General features: G+C 37.3%; 1 protein-coding gene across 1 annotated transcript in view; it reads right to left on the reverse strand.

The window, feature by feature from the left end:
- The window catches only part of CAMKMT (calmodulin-lysine N-methyltransferase), a 382,577-nt gene that overhangs the window by 17,544 nt on the left and 344,442 nt on the right, over positions 1-20,591 (reverse strand). The window contains exon 8 of the mRNA XM_021701200.1: positions 4,905-4,979. Coding sequence (XP_021556875.1) covers positions 4,905-4,979 — 75 coding nt within the window. The remainder of the gene's footprint in view (positions 1-4,904; positions 4,980-20,591) is intronic.

Consider the following 20,591-nt stretch of genomic DNA (forward strand, 5'->3'; position numbering starts at 1 on the left):
GCTTTTTTTTTTAACATTCTATTTTTAAGTAATCTCTACACCCAACATGGGGCTTGAACTCAACAATCCTGAGATCAAGAGTCGCATGCTCCACTGACTGAGCCAGCTAGGCGCCCCTCTGGTTTTGTTTTTTAAGAAGACTATCACTGTAGGAAAATATCTCTGTCAGTTACTCAGGCCCATTGGAGACCTGGCTGGTTGGAATATATAACATTAAGCAAAAGACCACTCTTTAGTTTAAACCTGTGCATCGTAGGAGCTGGTAAGGTTGTCAGAAATAATCAGCCCCTTACAAACTGAGCTTAAAACATAACCTGATACAGTACTATTTTCACTCAATGTTGGTGATGTGACAAAGATATTAACATTGCAGCTCACTGGAGAATGTGACTTAACACCCAAGCACCTATTCCAAACACAGTTATTTGAATGGTGATGTCCACTTCATCCTTCCAAATCAAATTTCCCAAAAGTAATTCTTATAGTTCTCTAATAAGTCTTTATTCCAAGCAAGCTCACCTTTCTACTTAGCTCTGATGCAGAATTTATAATGCTTTGTAGGATATGTTATATGAGCAACTGCAATGTGCTTTAGTGGGAGTGATACATAATCACCTGAAAATTCACCCCTTAAATAAGTCCTAATGGGCTCAGAGAATAACAGTAGCTTAAGTGGATCTATTTAAAAAAAGGCTGAGTGGGTCACTGATTGGAATGGAGATACCATTTCAACTCTCCCTTCCGTTACTGATCAAAATACATCGATGACAGTCGGTCTAGTTTGGCTATTAAAACACACACACACAGCCCTCTATATAATGCCCTTGTGGCATCAACTCTTGCTCTGTTCCATGGATCTGAATCACAGATTTCATGACAAAGGAAGGTGCTGGGCCATTCTCACCACCTTCCTTAGAATCAGTCAGTGTTATGCAGAGCACAGAGCATCTACCACTCCACTCACAGGGAAATTAATTAGTGTAGGCGACAAAAAGGCATTTCTCGGCCAGTATCCACAGAAAGGAGGCCTCTGTGTCCTCTTGAAGGTGAAATGTGCTAAGTTAAATTCACTGTTTTAGATTTAACTTTCAGCAGAAGAATGGCCTCTATCAGTATTTACCAGCTAATTGCCGTGGAGCTGGGACTGATGGGGGTCTGGTCTCCCTTGGGGCTACCACTTAGGGTGCCAGATCTTTGGCAGCTTGCTTATCTTCTTTGGGACTGAGTTTTAGGTATGGGGTGAAAGGGCTGGCTGCCTTTGTGTTAAAGAGTTTTTCAGGTGTAAAGGTTGTGACCTAGAACTATCCATGATCACAACATCTAGAAGAAAACGAAGAAATTCTAGAGACTGTTTTGAGGAAAAAAAAAAATTCTTCCAGAAGAATACCTTAAAAACCAAACTTTACAGAATAATAGAAAATAGAAACAATCCACGGTACATAGTGCAAAAAATGCTAAGAGAACCAGTGAAGTGGTGTAACCTTCCCCCATTTCTCTGCAAAGTCTCAGACTGCACGCGCCGACGTGCTGTAGCTCAATGTGTCAGGCTATGGGTGGCATTTCAGACTTGCTTTCCAAGCCTTTAGAGAATCCAAATGTACAGAATCATGTTTATTTTTGCAGAGCTACAATAAATTGGAAAGCCATCAAACACTCACTGAAAGCGTTCCTTGGATAAAAAAAAAAATCTTACTTCCAGACCCTTAGATTACTGTGATTGAACAGGAGTCTGGAAAGGCAGGCTGAAAATTAACAATCACTTGCTATTCTAAACTCAGCAAGGACCAGGCTGGACTGCATTCCAGCAGAAAGGAATTCTTATGTGAAATTTGATGTTAAATAAGTCAACCAATGCTCTTAATAGGCAGGTTTTTTTCCTACACCTGTGGTTAAATATTCTAATATTTTGATGTTTGTCAACAGCATCCTTTCACAGGTGTGGCTGTACCTCGATTTTTTCCTTCTTTTATTTCAAAGTTGACATTTTACAAGTTATTTAGGAACTGTTGAACCATGAAACTATATTTCATTGTCAAAAATGCTGAATGGTGAAATAATGACTAGCTTTCACAGCTTGCCTCTTTATTTTATAATCTGGTGGAGCTCCTAAATGTAGATGTGAACTAAGGAGCCTGTCTCTTCTGGGAAATAAGTTATTTCCCCCATAGCCCATGGGCTTATGAATGTTTGAATGTAAATACATGAATATATGAATGATTTAAAAACATAAACATATCACCCGTGCTCGCTCGTTGTAATCATGTGCATTTTACTTGAACCACAATGTGGGTTTGGAATAGGTTTGTGAATAGGGCTTGTTTTCATGTAAATGGGATCAAGCAGGACCACTGGTTAGCTATTCAGGGAATCAGACAATGCCACCCTTGCTGGAAATGCTTCAATAAGAAATTTAATCCATGTACCTAATATTTGAACTCCAACTCTTGCTTCATATTCCTATGGCCTAATCCAGATCTCATTGACTGACAATAACCAAAGGGTGATATGAGACAGTGTGATCTATTTATGTGTGGCACCTATTTCTGCCACTGAGTATTTCAGGTTTCATCTTGGAGGTAGTGTCTAAAGAGAGGTTTTTTTTTTTCCTCCTCTGTGACACTGTAAAAAAATAAAATGCAGCATGGTCTGCCTGCCTGTCCCTAGAAGCAGCACCCACATAATAACTGACAGAGAAACACCAAACCGACAGGAAATAAAGAGCTCCCAGAGCGTGAGCTTCACTGCTATGTGCACAACATGCATATTATAAATATCACTGTGCTTTCTAAGTTTCTAAGCAGCTTACCCATCCCTGTGAATATGAAGAGAGACCATTACCAAAGCATTTCTTTTGGAAATAATATCAGCATTGCAGTGAGAGTAGCTTAATGTTTCACATTTACAAATGGGAAATTATAAACAGGCTGACATTCTGGCACTTACAACACCAGGGGGAAAAAAAACCAACTTAACACCTCATACATAGAAAAGCCATTTATAAAATAAAACTTGGCGTACTTAGTTCATTTGAATCTGTAAATTCTCCTATAGCTACCGTGTGTGTGTGTGTGTGTGTACATCTAACATCGTACTATGTTATGTATTTGTAATGAAAGCCTTCACTGAATATGCATTATGTATATCAGTTGTACGTGACCCTGTTGTTCGCTAGGGAAAAAGGACTATTTCTCAAACATGTTGTGTGCCTATTTTTAACCTAACTGAGAACATTAATCAGAAAAGAGCTTAAATCTTACTTCCTCTGCTTGTCTCTCTGGTGCAAATAGGATGACATGGTGTGAGTGTCCATAACACAAGGTCTGACCAAGCCAGGCTGTTCTGATATTTATGTGAAGGATACATTTAACTCTAAATCCCCTGGCCAGACCTGACTTTCTCCACATATCTGGAGCCCACGCGTGCAACCCTCGTCTAAACCTCCAAGAATATGCTGCCCTCCTTCCCTCTTTCTGCTGCTCTCTGATCTGACTTTCATGCTTAATCTGATCTAATCCTGCCAGCATTATCTTCATCTGTGCAATGAAACCTGGAGGATCCTTTCTCATATTTGGTGAGGAGAGGCATTTACTAAATTACTTGCTCAAATCATATGGTGAGGTTTTAGCTCCTTATTTTTGATTAGATGAGGGATATAACATTAGGCACAATATCAATGATTAGTCCAAAATCTGTTTCTCCCCCTTTTGGAACAAGGTTTTTCTGAAATCCAGTACAAAGACACTAAAAGGGCCATGGAAAGCTAGAAAATCTCAGCTAGAAATAAAAGAGAATACTTATTTTCCATTGAGAAGTATTTTTCAGAAGAAAAAAAGAAAGCAAATTTGATTCCAATGACTTACATAGAAGAGTTACCTCTTGAAAGTCTTATTTAAAATAATAATAATAATGACTGCCTGAAAATTTCATTTAACTCCCCTCTAGGGAAAGTCTTCTCCAGGTTCTGGATCTTATAATTGGGTTGATCAATACCATAGAACTTCTTCAGAATCCAAACTTGTGTTTTCAAATCTCAAGTGTCATAAAAACATAATGAAACTACAAATAAGATCTTACTCTTAACAGGGAAAATACTGTTGAACTGTCAGTGTTTCCATATGCTGAAATAGTTATTATTCAACATGCATGAAGAAAATACCTAAGATTATTTGAAATAATTATTAAGGTTTGATACATATTTATCCTGTAACTTAGGATCAGACTTCATTAACAATAAGTAGACTAAGCCAAATGAGAAGACAAAATAGCTAATGTAAATTATTTTTTAAAAGCAGGCACCTGACAGAGATTTTAATGTTATTTGCATAACAATACAATGTAATGTTATAATTCCTGTTTTGTGTATAATTAAATATCTTAATTGAAGACATTGAAAATTTAGATAGCAAACATATATTTTAAGAAAAAACATTCCCCCAAAGATATTGCACAAATACGTTTATTTGTTGGAGCATATACGTGTGTGTACACACAAATACATATATTCCCTTATATCAATAGTCAGATCTCTCCTAAGAAGTAAGCTAATTGAGCTGTTTGTGTTGATAAACTCCTTTTTCTCCAGACTATTCCTCTCCGAGCCATAATTATTTGCAATTTGCCTAAGTCGTCCATTTACTGATACGTCAAGCATGAAACAGAGGCAATTCCAGAAAATGGAAATGCTTCTCAAAATCAATCTTTGGGAAATAATGTGGTAGAAGTTACTGTGTGATAGAAGACTACCTTATAACTGTCACATGGAGATGAATATTAATTTGTTGAGGTTAAGGTGGCTTTGTGCTTCATTTGTTGACTTTGCTTAGCCATCAGCAAAGCAGCACAGCCCAATTACTCCAGCAAAGCTATTTTTCCTAACAGGAGTTTTATGATTTTTATGTACTTACCAGTCAGCACACATAACAATGTCAAAATGTCCTTCCAGTTGAGAGACATCTGTCTCATTATCCCATCGTAAAACGCTTGAGGAGAAAAAGATTTTTAAAAATTATACTTAGGTTTTTTTTTTTTAACTTTTGATTTTAAGCTATTAACATTATTTTTTGTGGCACTTGAAATTATTTAAAAGGTATATACAAATTATTTCAAAAGGTATAATAAAAAAACTAGGGATGGAACTGTCTGCTCTATATTTTATTTAGTCTTCAAATCCAGAAGAGGGAGAATTCTCTATTTAGACGAGTTAAGCCTGTGCTAGTTTTTATAGTTTGTAGATGAACCGGGGAAAAATATCTTATTTTTACCGTAGTCATTACAATGAGTCTAGATTCTTAACATCAATGAGGTACACATTGAGATCAAAGTATTCCCCATCTGACTGGAATACAAATTTATAAAAATAAATGACGTGAAACCTCGTGTATATCTATCTTGCCTGGCATGTCAATTGCATTTCTTATTGATGAAATGAGCGATTTGGCAAGATCGAAGAAAAAAAAGCCAACTTTCATTTGGTAGTTCTCAGTTTTTAGGCACATTTTAAAATTCACCCATCCTGACACTTAGTCTCCCAAAAGAGGATCAGGTTTTAAACCTCAGATTAACAACAATAATTAATAATACATATTTAAAAGTTCTAGTTGTGCTTATGAAGCCACTGAAAGATTTTAAGTTACTTTTAATTAATAATTGTGATGAACAGCATTTTACCATATCAAGCATTTTAATGATTCCCCTCTCCACATCAAAACTGATTTGCCGTGCTATTTTTCAAAGTAAAATTGTGCTCCTCTTTTCTATTTTGATTATTATTTAAAACCAAAATAAGTGAGCATATCCTACCCTGTCCAGTTATATTTGCTTATCTTGGTGGGTTCTTTATTTCTTCTACATCTTCCCAGAGTGAAAAGCCATATGTATGAATACAAAAATAAGTCTTAATTTGATAAGTCCAAAAGTTCTTCCCATGTACACTAATAAACATTATTAGTGCTAGTGAATTTCTTTTTTTTTTTTTTAAGATTTTATTCATTTATTTGACAGAGAGACACAGAGAGAGACGGAACACAAGCAGGGGGAGTGGGAGAGGGAGAAGCAGGCTTCCTGCTGAGCAGGGAGCCCGATGTGGGACTCGATCCCAGAACCCTGGGATCATGACCTGGGCCGAAGGCAGCCGCTTAACCAACTGAGCCACCCAGGCATCCCAGTGCTAGTGAATTTCTTAAGGTAGAAAAAATTGAACACATCACCATGAAAATATCTATGCAGACTGAGCATCAGTTGCCCATTCACTCATTCAACTCATTGTTACTGAGCACCTACTATGTGGCAGGCCCTGTGCTGGGCCACAGGCGGTGCCTTCTTGATGGCAGCCAAGCAGGACATGCGGACGCATAAACCCATAATTCTGATGCTGTGTCCTATGTATTGTGTAAGCATATAGACTTAGAGCTCCAGGGAGGGCTTTCCAGAAGAACCTGTCATCCTATGTCACTTAGACAAGCTTTATAAATTAACTCTATTCTTGTATTTGCTTAGGCCTACTGGAGAGTCAAGGAATGGAGGAAACCAGGAAAGCCCAAGAGATTAATGCTTACTTTGTTTTTACATTAATTCCTCAGAAACTCCATGCACCTGGAGAGAATGGGACACGACCAATACCAACTTTTATGGAAACGCTGAGGCCTCCTGTGCAACTAACTGGGACTCGGGCTTTGTGGGAAACCAGGCCTGTTCAGCCCTCATCAGAGACCTAAGTGTCTTAGAGAGTTTCTACATGAACAATCTGGCTTAAAATATAGATCTACACTTGACTTTTTCAAATCATAAAAGTAATGTACCCATCACACAAATTTTGGGAAAAAGAGAAAAGTGTTAAAATTACCCATAATCTTCTAGAAAATGTTTCTAATACATAAGTAATTACTAAAGCTCATTAACAGAAAGTGTAGGAAATCCTGTGGTGGGTATTGGATACTGGATTCCTGAGGAGCTTCAGCCTCTTGGTTCAACAAAGACAAATGGAGAGATGGGGTTTAGGCAGGAACCGGCTATGGATTATCACAGCAGATGTAACTAGAGTAATTCTAAAAGAAACTGAAATGCACTGCTTGGCCATGTGGACCACAACACATTCCCAAAAAGCATTTTTTTCTAGTTCTCATGAGGCTATGGCTATGGTGTCCCCATAACCGTAAGCATATGACAAAGAGTGGTATATAGAACAGAGTTCAGCTTTGGTGTGAGAGACCCTCCCAAAAAATTTTGGTTCCTTCCTTGACTGGCTGTGTGAACTTGGAGTTTGCTTTCCCATCTGTAAAATGGAGATAACAATGACCACCTTCTTGAACACTCACAGAGCACCATTCACAATGTATTCTGGATTTGTGGTGTTCATGTAGTATACAATGAGAAGAGTGCCCCCTGGAGCTGTACAATCAGGAGGCCTCCTATCTTACAAGGCAATTGGTGATGGTGACTTCTATATTCAAGGAGCTGGTCCTTCCAATGCTTCTCTTCCAATGACCTTGCCCTCCACCCTTCTCAAATAACTCACATGACAATCGTCTAGAGCAGTACTTTAGTTGTGGAGAAGGACCAGATTTTTTGTTGTTTATATCCAATCTGTTGCAGACTGACAGTTTCATAAAATACAGTAAAAATTAACAGGCAAATGAGATTTTAAAAGCCAAGACATTCTAAACACAAGTCCACTGATCATATGCTTGGATATCACAGTAGTGTTCCTCAACATTTACTTTCAATTTCTGAACTTACCTCATTGCAGATCAGTAACATGCAGTTCACGGATTGGCTCCAGTGTATGGCCTATTTGTTGAGTAGCACTGTTCTAGACCTTGTCTTTTTGAATAACTGAAACGCTGATCTACTCTCTGACCAGCCCTTTCATAGCTCATCCCTTCCAGAAGGTACTCAAATCCCAACCATTCTTCAGTCCCCCTGGCCAATAATCTGCTAATCCCATCACCATGTCCCTATCTCTTTTCCATAATGTTTATCTTCCCTCCTTACCCAGCTTACATCCCACAGCCAATAATTTTAATTACTCCTTTGCATACATCCTCTACTCCTTTTTCCCTTTCTTATTATAAGTTATTTCAAAATAACTTAACTGTGACCCAGAACAAAATTCAGAAACATTTACAGGAATATAAAAACATTCAGATTCTAAGAAGGTAAAATATAAAATACCTGGGAGCACCTGGGTGACTTAGTCAGTTAAACACCCTGAAGTTGATTTCAGCTCAGGTCATGATCTCAGGGTCGTGAGATTGAGCCTTGTGTTGGGTTTTGTGCTGGGCATGGAGCCTGCTTGGGAATCTCTTTCTGCCTCTCCCTCTGCTCCTCCCCCCCCTAAAAAAAATACCTGGCACACAATCAAAGATTACCAGGCATGCAAAGAATTGAAATAATACAACCTATAATGAGACAAATCAAACAACTAAAGCCAGCCTAAACTTAACACAGATGTTAGAATTAACAAAAAAGGGCATTAAAATAGTTACCATAATGATATTCACTGTATTTTAAAAAATGAATAGAGACAAGAAAGATACTTTTAAAGTCCCAAATCAAAATTCTAAAGATGAAAACTACAATGTCTGAGAGGAAAAATACATTGGATGGAATTAATAACAGATAAGACATTTCAGAAGAAAAGATAAATGAACTTGAAAACAAAGTTATAGAAACTATCCAAAATGAAATATAGATAGAAACAAAGAATGAAATAAATTAAAAGAGGATCAGTGAATGAGCTGTGGGGCAAATTTAAGTAATCTCATATATGTGTAATTGGAGTCCCCAAAGGATAGAAGGGGGGAGGTCCAAAAAAAATATTTCTAGAAATAATGGCTGAAATGTTTTCAAATTTAATGAAAACTATTAACCCACAGATCAAGAGATTTCAACAAACTCCAAGCACAAGAAACATGAAGAAAACTACGAGGTACAAATAATCTAATCAAATTGTCCAAAAGCAATGATGAAGAGAAAATCTGTAAAGTACCCAGAGGAAAAGAAAAACACAGTACATATAAATAAAGGTAAGGATGACAGCATATGTCTTGTGAGTAATGGGCGAGTCAGAAGACAGTGGACTGACATCTTTAAAGTCTGAAAGGAACATAAAAACCCTGTCAACCTAGAATTTTATAGCGAGTTAAAATATTTTCCTCCCAAAAGATGAAACAGATGTTTTCAGACATACAAAAGCTGAAAAAATTAATCACCAGCAGATCTACACCATGAGAAATGTAAAGGAAGTCCTCCAGGCAGAAGAATAATCATACCAGACAAAAATATGGATCAACAGAAAGAAATGATGAGAACCAAAAATTGTAACTACATGGGCAAATATGTAAGATTTTTTTCTTATTATTTAACTCTCTTTGAAATATTACTGACTGGTTAAATAACAAGTACTGCGAAGTTTATAACATATACATAAGTAAAATATAGGGCAATAGCATTAAGATTGGGAGGGGAGTAATAGAAGTTTCCTATGATAAGGTTTTTATAGTGTAGATGAAGTGGTACATCACTTGAGGATAGACTATGATAAGTTAAAGATGTATACTAGAAAACCTAAAGCAACTACTAAAACAACTAAACATAATTACAGCTAATAAGTCAACAAAGGAGAAAAACTAGAATAATAAAATATACTCACTTAATCAAGGGAGACAGAGAAAAATGAAAAGAAGAAGAAAGAATAGATGAACAAACAGAAAACAAAAAGCAAAATGATTTAAATCTAACCATATCAGTACTTGTACTAAGTGAAAATGGTTTAAATGCCCCCAGTTAAAAGGCAGAGAGGGTCAGATTGGATTAAAATGTTAGATGGAAGTATATGTGGCTTACCAAGTAAATGTATTTTAAATGTGAAGCACAAATGGATTAGAAGTAGAAGTCATACCAAGCAACACTAGTCAAAAGAATGCCAGAGTGGCTATATGAATGCCAGACAGTAGATTTCAGAGCAAAGAATATTACTGGATGTAAAAAGGATTACATTACAATGTTAAAGGGCCAATTCAAGAAGCAGACATAACACTTCTAAAGGTTTATGAACTGAGTAACAGAGCTTCTAATTTGAAGTCCAAATGGGTATTACTGAAAGAAAACATAGACAAAGCCACAATTATAATGAGAAATTTCAATACTCCTCTCTCAATAACTAATTGAATTAGACAGAAAATAACCAAAGTTATAGATGATTTTAACAATGCTATTAACCAACATGACTTAATTGATATTTATAGAACACTCCACCCAATAATAGCAGAATACACCTTTTTTTTCCAACTAGGTGTGGAGCATTTACCAAAACATACCCTTTCTGGGTCATATCTTAACTTTCAACAAATTTAAAGGAATTCCAGTCATATAAAAATATGTTCCCTGGGGCGCCTGGGTGGCTCAGTCAGTTAAGCATCTGACTCTTAGTTTTGGCTCAGGTCGTAATCTCAGGGTGGTGGGATCGAGCCCCATGTCAGACTCCACACTCAACATGGAGTCTGCTTGTTTCCTCTCCCTCTGCTCCTCCCCTGCCCCCCAATCTCTCTCTCCTTCTTAAATAAATAAAATCTAAAAAAAAAAAAGTTCCCACCATCGAATTAAATTAGAAATCAATATTTTCTGTAAAATCTCTAAATATTTGGAAAATAAATAATTCACTTATAGATAACATAGCATCCAAACAAGAAATCAAAACAGAAATTGAAAAATATTTCAATTGAATGAAAATGAAAATACAACATATAAAATTTATGGGATGCATAGAGGGGAAATTAATAGCACTAAATGCCTATATCAAAAAAGAAAGGTCCAAATCAATAGACTCAGCTCCCAGCTAAATAAACAAACAAAAACAAAAAACAAACAAACAAAAAAGCAAAGTTAAACTCAACATAACCAAAAGAAAGGAAGTAAAGATTAGAACAAAAATAAATGAAATAGAAAACAGAAACATAATAGAGAAAAATCACTGAAACCAAACACTGGTTCTTTGAGAGGAGCAATAAAATTGCTAAACCTCTAGCCAGAGTGATTAGGAAAACAGGGAGAAGACATAAATCACCAATCACCAATATCATGAATGAGTGAAGTGCCATCACTACAGATTCTACAGATAGTAAGAGGATAATAAGGAATATAAAAGTTCTTCATAAAATATATTAATAAATATAAATATATAAAATAATATATATAGGCATATAAATATGTATCAATATATAGATATAGATCTCATGTTCAAGTGGTTTTTCTAGGAATACAAGAAGGTTGGTTTAATGTTTAAAATTCTATCAATATAATTTACCATATTAATGAACTAGGAAAGAAAAACGATATGATCATCTCAATAAGTGCAGAAAATGCATTGCCAAAGTCTAACATCTATTCCTGATAAAAACTCTCAGCAACCTAAGAACAGAAGGGAACTTCATCAACCTGAAGAAAGTCATCTATAAAAACCCACAGCCAGTATCATACTCCATTGGTGAAAGACTAGATGCTTTTTCCCTAAACATCAGAATAAGAAAAGGATGTTTCCTCTTACTATTAAGCTTTGCACTGGAGATTCTAGCCAGTGTAATAAGACAAGAAAAAAACAAGTCATCAAGACTGGGAAGGAAGAAGTAAAATTATCTTTATGAGCAGGAAACCTGATCATCTACGTAGAATATCCAATGGAATATACAAAAAAAGCAAGCAGAACTAATACATGAGTTTAGCAAGGTTGTGGAATAGAAGACCAATATAAAAAAAATCAGTTATATTTCTTCATACAAGCAACAAATAATTGGAAATTGTAATTTCCAATTCCCTACTACTCACAATAACATTTAAAAATGCAAACTATTAGTAGCATAAAATATGAAATACTTAGAGATAATTCTGACAAAAGATGAGAGAAATTAAATAAGACCTAAATAAATGCAGGTAATTCAGTGGATAAAGGAGAGTATTTTCAACAAATAGGGTCTTAGCATTTGGATATCTACTTTTTTTTAAAAAAGATCTCTAACACATATCTTATACCATATTAAAAATTGACTCCAAATGGATCATAAAATTAAATGTAAAACCTAACATTATAAAACTTGTCGATGAAAGTACAGAAGAAAATCTTTGTAACCTTGGGTCAAACAAAGACTTCTTAGATATGACACAGGATGCATAATCCGTAAAAGAAGAAATTGGTAAATTAGACTTCATTAAAATTAAAAACTTCTGCAGTTTGAAAGATGCTATGAGGTGAATGGGAAGAGAAAGCCACAGGTCTTAGGGGGCGAAATATTTGCAAATCATATGTCTGATAAAAGCTTATATCATATAAAGCTTACATATAAACATAGAAAAAACATAACTCCCAGAGTATGTTAATAAGAAAATAAGCAACCCCATAAAAAAAAGTGGGTAAAGCATTTGAACAGACACTTTACCAAAGATATATAAGTGGCAAATAAGCACATGAAAAAATATCCAACATCATTAGTAATTAGGAAAATTCAAATTAAAACCCTAATGAGATACTACTATACACTTACTAGAAAAGCTATAGTTTAAAAGATTGACCATATAGAGTGTTGGCGAGGATGTAGACAAAATGGAACTCTCTGACACCACCGATGAGAATATAAAATAGTACAACCACTTTGGAAAACAGTTTGTCAGTTTCCTTAAAACGTTACATTTGTGCCTCTATATGATCTAGCTGTTCCACTCCTAGGTATTTACCCCAGAGAAGGGAAAGCACATATCCATATAAAACATATCCACATATCCATATGTGTACATAAATATTTCTAACAGTTTCATTTGCAACAGCCCTAAATTGGCAACAACCCAAAAGTTCATCAAAGGGTGAAAGCAGGAACAAATTGTAGTATATGAGACACTACTCAGGAATAAAAAGGAAACAACTATTGATGCCTGCAACAACATAAATGAATCTCAAAATACTTTTACTAATTGAAAGAACACTGACTTAAAAAAAAAAGCACATACTTAATGATTCCATTTATTTAAAACTGTAGAAAATATAAACTCACATAAGATGAGGGATAACAAATCAGTGGAGAGGGAGGAAACTTCAAGAAGCAGAAAGGAGGGATTACCAAAGGGCAAGAAGGAAGTTTTGGGGGTGAGAGATATGTTCAGTATTTGGATGGTGATGGTTTCAAAGGCATACACAGATTTCAAAACTTATAAAATTATGCATACAGTTTATTGGATGCCAATTTTACCTCAACAAACTGTTAAAGAAAAGCTAAAAAGGAAATGTTTTCTGAAAGAGAGCAGGTGTCTACATACATACTACTAGGCCCCTTGGCCTATATGAACTTTACAATCTAAGGCGTCACATTCAGATGCAAAGACAAGTAAAGGATGGTTCTTCTAAACCCCCAAATCATGCCCATGTGTTACCTATAATTATACTGACACTGAAGTAAAATGTATGTTTTCTCCATTTTATTTCACCACAATGTCAAAATCTTATTTCTGTTTGAAATTCATTACAAAGCAAAGTACAATTTTACAGAATCACTACAGAATTCCTCATGCTTTAGAAAAATCTTAATAGCTACAGGCATGGCAAACCTAGTAAGTCTAACAGATATTGCACAGCAGGAAGAATGCTGGGCTTACAGCTAGCTAGAAAGCTCTGAGTTCAAATACCAGCTCCACCACTCACAGGCCAGTGGGGCTGGGAGATAGTACCATGGCCTTCGTCTGTTACAGACATTAGTTGCATTGCACAACGATAAAGAATCCAATGAGCTAGAATACATGAAAGTACATTATCAGGGCTCAATAAATATTAGTTTCCTTTCCCTTACTCTTGCATTAACTTAGATTTTTTTTTTCTTTCTGGCTTTGACTTCGGAGTGTCAACCTGAAATGCAAAGCTAAGTCAATTTCTGATAGGATTCCTACCTTGTGATTTAAAACTCACACCAATAAATAAATAAATAAATAAATAAATAAATAAAATTAAAAAAAATTCTCAAACAGTTTCTATTTTAAGTTTATAATAAAACCCAATGTCAAACATGTTTAATCTAATTTGTATTTCACTGTGGTGCTCACAGATAGCTCTCCCTCTACAGATTTAAGGCCTTTCTTTTCTCACATTCCTACAGTTAATATTTGTTTACCATTATATTTGCCAACTCCTCATTGGGGAGTGAGTCACAGTTTTTAACTCTGCTGTTAAAAAGGTCACCCCTGTGTTTTTGCATTGTATTGATACAATTCTTGATTATGCTTGCCAAATGTAATGAGCTTAGAGTTATTAAAAACAAACAAACAAACAAACAACTACACAAGCTGTCTTACCAGCAGTGGGGAAGACAGCAGTTTTCTTCACATAGATATTACAGGCATTCTTCCTTGCAACAGACTCCGGGAGCCCTTCCCACAGTTTATATCTTACACCACAAAGTCTGTCTGGGCATAGCTCACCCTTACAGAGGGTCCATTCAAGTCATTTATAGTATTTACATAAACTGGGGAATCATTTCTCTTCTTTCAAATACTTCCCTATTTGTCACTTGTCCCTCCATTTTTCCTGATCTTTTAGACTTTCAAAATGCCATATGCTAGAACATTCTATAATAGTGTTTTAGACACTTGGGGAAAGGAGCCTAAATCTAGAACAGAAAACCAAGATTGAGAGGGAACACTAATGTGTTGATTTCCTAACTTGGGAGCCAGTCCAACCACAGTATTATTCAGCACTTCTCTGGAGGCTGTGAAGGGTAGGACAAAGAGGACCTGTTTCTAAGTAACAAAATTAAAACAGTCAAAGGAAACAAATAGTCTTATTTGGAAATGAAACAAAATAATTACAGATTGTCATGTTGGGGATGGTATGCTGAATAAGGTGGAAGGTGGAATGTGATTTTAAGGCAGGATTTGGAGAGGAAAGAGGAAGAAGAGTTAAATCTTAGACAAAGTGTACAGGAGGCAAAGGGTTTGGAGGCTGGATGCACACATCCCTGTTTTCAGCTCCCCAACATTCCAGGTCTTTGTTCTTTAAGACGACCTCACCATGAGCCTGGGGCTATCTGATATCTTTTCCCTCTTCATCTTTTCTCTTTGCCTCTTGTCTAAAAGCAAGTAGGGTTACTCATCCTTTCAAGGACAGCCTCCCCACCTATGTGCAGGATTAAACCACTCCCTTTTTCCTCTAGCTTAGTGGCTTTCAAACTTGAGCATGCATCAGAATCCTCAGTAGGTTTGTTAAAACACAGATTTCAGGCTTCAGTCCCAGAGTTTCTGATTCAGTAGGTCTGGGGTGGAGGCTGCAAATCTGCACTTCTAACAAATTTCCAAGTGGTGCTGATGCTGCTGGTCTGGGGACCATACTTTGAGAAGCACCACTCTAGGCCTTGCTGCATCAAATCTGCCCCCATCCCACCCCCCTCACTTCATATATTACTTAGTTCTTCTTCCTTGGCTGTGGTGGCATGCCTAACAACATGCTCCCCTCTTCCCCCAACTCTGCTTCTCCTCGATACACATACTACTTGGCTCTTTGCCTTCGCCATCAACGCTTTGGCAGGAGTCTACTCTCATTGATTCACTTGCCCTCGCAATCTAACCTTTCTCACAACAGACAGGAGCACTGCTTCGCAATTTGCTAGACCTTCAGTGATCTGCAGTAGCTAACACTGCTGGTCCCCCCTCCTTGAAATTCTCTCCTGGACTTGCTTCCGTCAAGGAGCAGTTTTATACCATACCACCCTGCATCAGCCTTCCTATCTCCAGCTCCTTCTCTGTATCCCTGACTGGCCCCTATTACTCTGCCCCCCAAACAGATATTTCTAAGATTCTCTCCTTAGCCATCTTCTTTTATGTTCCAGTTTCCATAGCTGTGCTCTACTCTTTTCATGTTGATCTCCAAATCTTCTAGCACATTTCCTGAGATTTGAACTTTAACTGCCTTAACTGGTTCTTAACCGCCTACTAGTTACTGTCACATACAGAACACACATTTATGTTCTACAACCACATGAATGTAGCATGTCCCAAACTGCTCTCTTACTCCTCCTCCATTCTCCAGAATGGCCCCTGTATTTGCTCACTGGTTTCTGCTCTCATTCAGGCCTGGATACCTATTTCCTGTTCTCGGGAACCACTGAGATAGCTTTCAAAACAAGCAAAAAAAAAAAGAAAAAAAGAAAAAAACAACAACAACCCTTTTTATTGTAGAATAAAACACTGAAACGGAAAACTACATGAAACAAAAAATGCCTTAATTATGAGGCAAATACTTTTGTAACCACAACGCAGATCAAGAAATAGAACTTTGCCTGATACCTCAGAAGTCCCTTTACATGCTCTGTCCCATTTGCCTCTCTCCTCCACCTCAATGCAATGACTTCTGTTTAACTGGTCTGTTGGCCTCATCACACCAGAGAACTAAATTCGGCCTGTCCCCATTCATCACACCAGAGAACTAAATTTGCCTGGACACATTTATCTTTTCTTCTTCTTCTCCTTTTTTAAGATTTTATTTATTTATTTGAGAGAGAGAGACAGAGCGAGAGAGAACAAGCAGGGAGAGGGGCAGAGGGAGCGGGAGAAGCAGGCTCCCTGCTGAGCAGAGAGCCCAACAGGGGGCTTGATTCCAGGACCCGGGGATCACGACCTGAACAGAAGGCAGACACTTAACCGTCTGAGCCACCCACGCCCCAGGGCACATCTCTTCTACCTCCATGCCTTTGATGATTTCCTCCTTGCTTTTCATACCTACAATGCCCTCTTCAACTGCTTTTCTTCACTTGCCTTTCATGTGCTAAATCACATCTTAAGGGCCACCTCCTTCACTCTTTCTCAGGTCCCTCTGCCTTGGATTGGCTGATTTTCTCTTTATCCTTACATAGCACGATTAACCCAACTAGAGCAGACTCTGTCTTATGCCTTGGTAGTAGGGCAAGTATCTGTCTCTCATTTGGATAGCTTGAGCTTCCTAAGACAGAAACCTCACCTTACTAATATTTGTAACCTCTAAAGAGCTCACGATAGTGCTTTACATGGAGCAGACTCTAAGTTACATTTTATTACCTTGGACTGAATGATACAAGTTGGACCAGAATAACAGCTAATTTAGTGAAATATTTTAGGTAAAAATGTTATTCACTAACAAAGAAGAGTGTATGGGGCACGTACGTGGCTCAGTTGGTTAAGCATCTGACTCTTGATCTCAGCTCCAATTTTGATCTCAGGGTCATGAGTTCAAACCCTGCTTTGGGCTCCACACTGGCTGTGAAGCCTACTGAAAAAAAAGAAGAAGAAGAAGAAGAAGAGTGTATGTAAGACAGACACAGCAAAAAAAAAAAAAAAAAAAAAATCCAAAAAAAAAGCAGTGCTACGAAAGATAAAAAGATAAAAGAGATTCAAGTGTTATTTCTGGATCTCCATTTTTCTCAACTAGTGTGGAACTGTTTCTCAACTGGAGTAGTATTGGCATTTGGGACAGGACAATTCTGAATTGTAGTGGACTGTCCCTGGCACTGTAGGATGTTTACCATCTCTGCTCCCTCTGGTACTAGTAATATCCCTTAGTCATTGTGACAACCAAACAGGAATGTCCCCCATAATTACAAACAGGTGCAGAGGTGGGCACACAGTCCACCTCTGCTTGGAAACCACAGGTGGATTATCTCAAAGGCCTCTTCCACCTCTGATGTGTGCTCCTTGTTGAATCCCAAAAGTTAAGAGCTGTAATGTAGACAAGAAACTGATCAGAATTACTCCCTTGTCTGTATAACTTTGCCCCTCCCACTGCCATGCACATCATTAAGATGACACCATAGAAATTCAGAGTCCAGGGCGCCTGGGTGGCTCAGTCAGTTAAGTGTCCAGCTCTTGATCTCAGCTCTGGTCTTGATCTCAGGGTTGTGAGTTCAAGCCCTATGTTGGGCTCCAGGCTAGGTGTAGAGCCTACAAGAGAAGAAAAGAAAAGAAAAGGAAGAGAAGAGAGAAGAAAAGAAAGGAATGAATGAATTCAGAGTCCAAAGTGAGAAATAAAGCCCTCTAATGGAAGGTAAAAAAAAAACAAAAGCCAAACAAAAACAAAAACAAAAACAAACAACCTCTCTTAAGGACAAACAGCAGGGTGTCCATAGATTCACCTTTGTGCTTTCTTTTTTTTTTTAATAATTTTTTATTTATTCATTTGAGACAGAGAGATACAGAGAGAGAGAAAGCAGGAGCAGTGGGGAGAGGCAGAGGAAGAGGTAGAAGCAGACTCCCTGCTGAGCAGGGAGCCCGACGTGGGGCTCCAACCCAGGACCTGGAGATTATGACCTGAGCTGAAGGCAGATGCTTAACCATCTGAGCCACCCAGGCGCCCCATATTCACCTTTGTGCTTTCAGCTGGTATGCTACACTGAACAGCAATCTAGGGGTAAAATGAGTTAATCAAAGTGTGATCTGTGATCCAGATATATTAGAATCACCTTGGGAGATTGTTAAAATGTGAGATTCATGAACCTCAACCCCCAGGAGTCTAATTCAGTAAGGAAATTTTGTTTTTAAAATAAGTACCACAGGTAGTTCCTATGAAAATGGGTCTGGGACCACTTGAGAAGCATGTTCCAGAAGATCTTTACCAGTATGGACTTGGATTTAGAATACTTTTTAGCCATAGGTCTAGACTTTTAGTTCCATGTGTCCAATGTGTTTATTTTCAAAAGAGAGATTTTAAAGAGGGTGCCACTTCAGGGAAGCAACATTCACCCTAAAGACAGAATTAATTAAGAGCACTCCCCACTATATAAAGAACTTATATAACTCAACACAAAATTAATAATAATAATAATAATCCCGTTGAAAAATGGGCAGAGGACCTGTCCAAAGAAGACATCCAGATGGCCAACAGACACATGAAAAGATGCTCAGCATCACTCATCAGGGAAATGCAAATCAAAACCACAATGAGATATCACCTTATATCTGTCAAAATGCTAGAATCAAAAAGACAAGAAATAACAAGTGTTAGCAAGGATGTAGAGAAAAAGGAACCCATGTGTACTAATGGTGGGAATGTAAGTTGATGCAGCCACTTTGGGAAACAGTATCAAGGTTCCTCAAAAAATTAAAAATAGAAATACCCTGTGATCCAATAATTCCACTGCTGGGTATTTACTCAAAGAAAACAAAAACACTAATTTGAAAAGATATATGTACTCCTGTGTTTATTGCAGCATTATTTACAATAGCCAAGATATGGAAGCAACCCAAGGGTCCATCAGTAGATGAATGGGTAAAGAAGATGTGGTGAATATGTGTGCTATGGAATATTACTCAGCCATAAAAAGAATGGCATCTTGCCATGTGAGACAACATGCATGGATCCAGAGGATATTATGCTAAGTGAAATAAGCCCGATAAAGACAAACACCGTATGATTTCACTTACACATAGAATCCAAAAGACAAAATAAATGAATAAACAAACAAAAAGCAGAAACAGACCCATAAATACAGAGAACAAACATGGTTGCCAGAGTGGAGGAAGGTGAGGGGATAGGCAAAATGGGTGAAGGGGGGTGGAAGATACAAGCTTCTAGCTTCCAGAAAGAACAAGTCATGGTGATAAAACGTACAGCATAGGGATAGTCAATGGTACTATAATAATGTGGTGAGTACAGCATAACATAGAGACTTGTGGAATCACTATCCTCTGCACCTGAAACTAATATAACATCGTGTGTCAACTATACTTCAATTAAAAACAAAAAACAAAAAAACCCACTTCTCACCGGATCACTAAGGGAAGGAAGCAACATCACAGATTCACCGAAACAGGATTTAATTTATATAAATTCCTTGAAACAGATGACCTGACCAACTTCATTGATTTTTACCCTGAAGTGAAACTAATTTACATTTCCAGACTATAAATAAGGCTTGGAGAAAGGTGAGGGGGATGTAATGTTAGGTCTCAATGAAATTTTTGCCTTTGAGGATCTACAAGAGTGATTAACTACAGACAATTGAGAGTTGACAGTAAGTCAGGTTCTGTCCTTTCTTTGTAAATACATGACATCTATAAAATAAAATAAACAAGAGAATAAGGTAGATGGAACTGGCTTTAATGAGTGAAAACTGGGACAATTTTAAGGCAATGAAATACTACAGCATTTAATGGGAAACTCTTAGAGAGAGCTCTACTTCAGCGGTTCTTAAGCAAGGTCTCCAGACCAGCAATAGCAGGGTCACCTGCGAACCTGCTAGAAATGCAAACTCTTGGGCCCTACCTCAGTCTCTCCAGGGATAGGACCCAATAATCTGTGTCATAAGTTCTACAGATGATTCTGATACTAAAGTTTATGTATCTCTGGACTGACTTTAAAACTGATCCCACTCTCTGGATCTGCGTTTTTGTCTGTATTTTAGCTGAAATAAACTTATTTCAGAGTCCAAAAGGAAGACGGATTTGCCTAACGTTTGGATCCCTTAAGTTGGTGACCAGTATATTCTACACTGGTTGGGGAGGACTGGTAAGGGGTTTTGAGATCTTGGAATGAAAGGTACTAATTATATTTCCCATTTCAAATATCTCTGATTCTATAATTATGACAGCTGTTAACT

The sequence above is a fragment of the Neomonachus schauinslandi genome, chromosome 10, assembly GCF_002201575.2.
Source record: "Neomonachus schauinslandi chromosome 10, ASM220157v2, whole genome shotgun sequence".
NCBI lineage: Eukaryota > Metazoa > Chordata > Mammalia > Carnivora > Phocidae > Neomonachus > Neomonachus schauinslandi.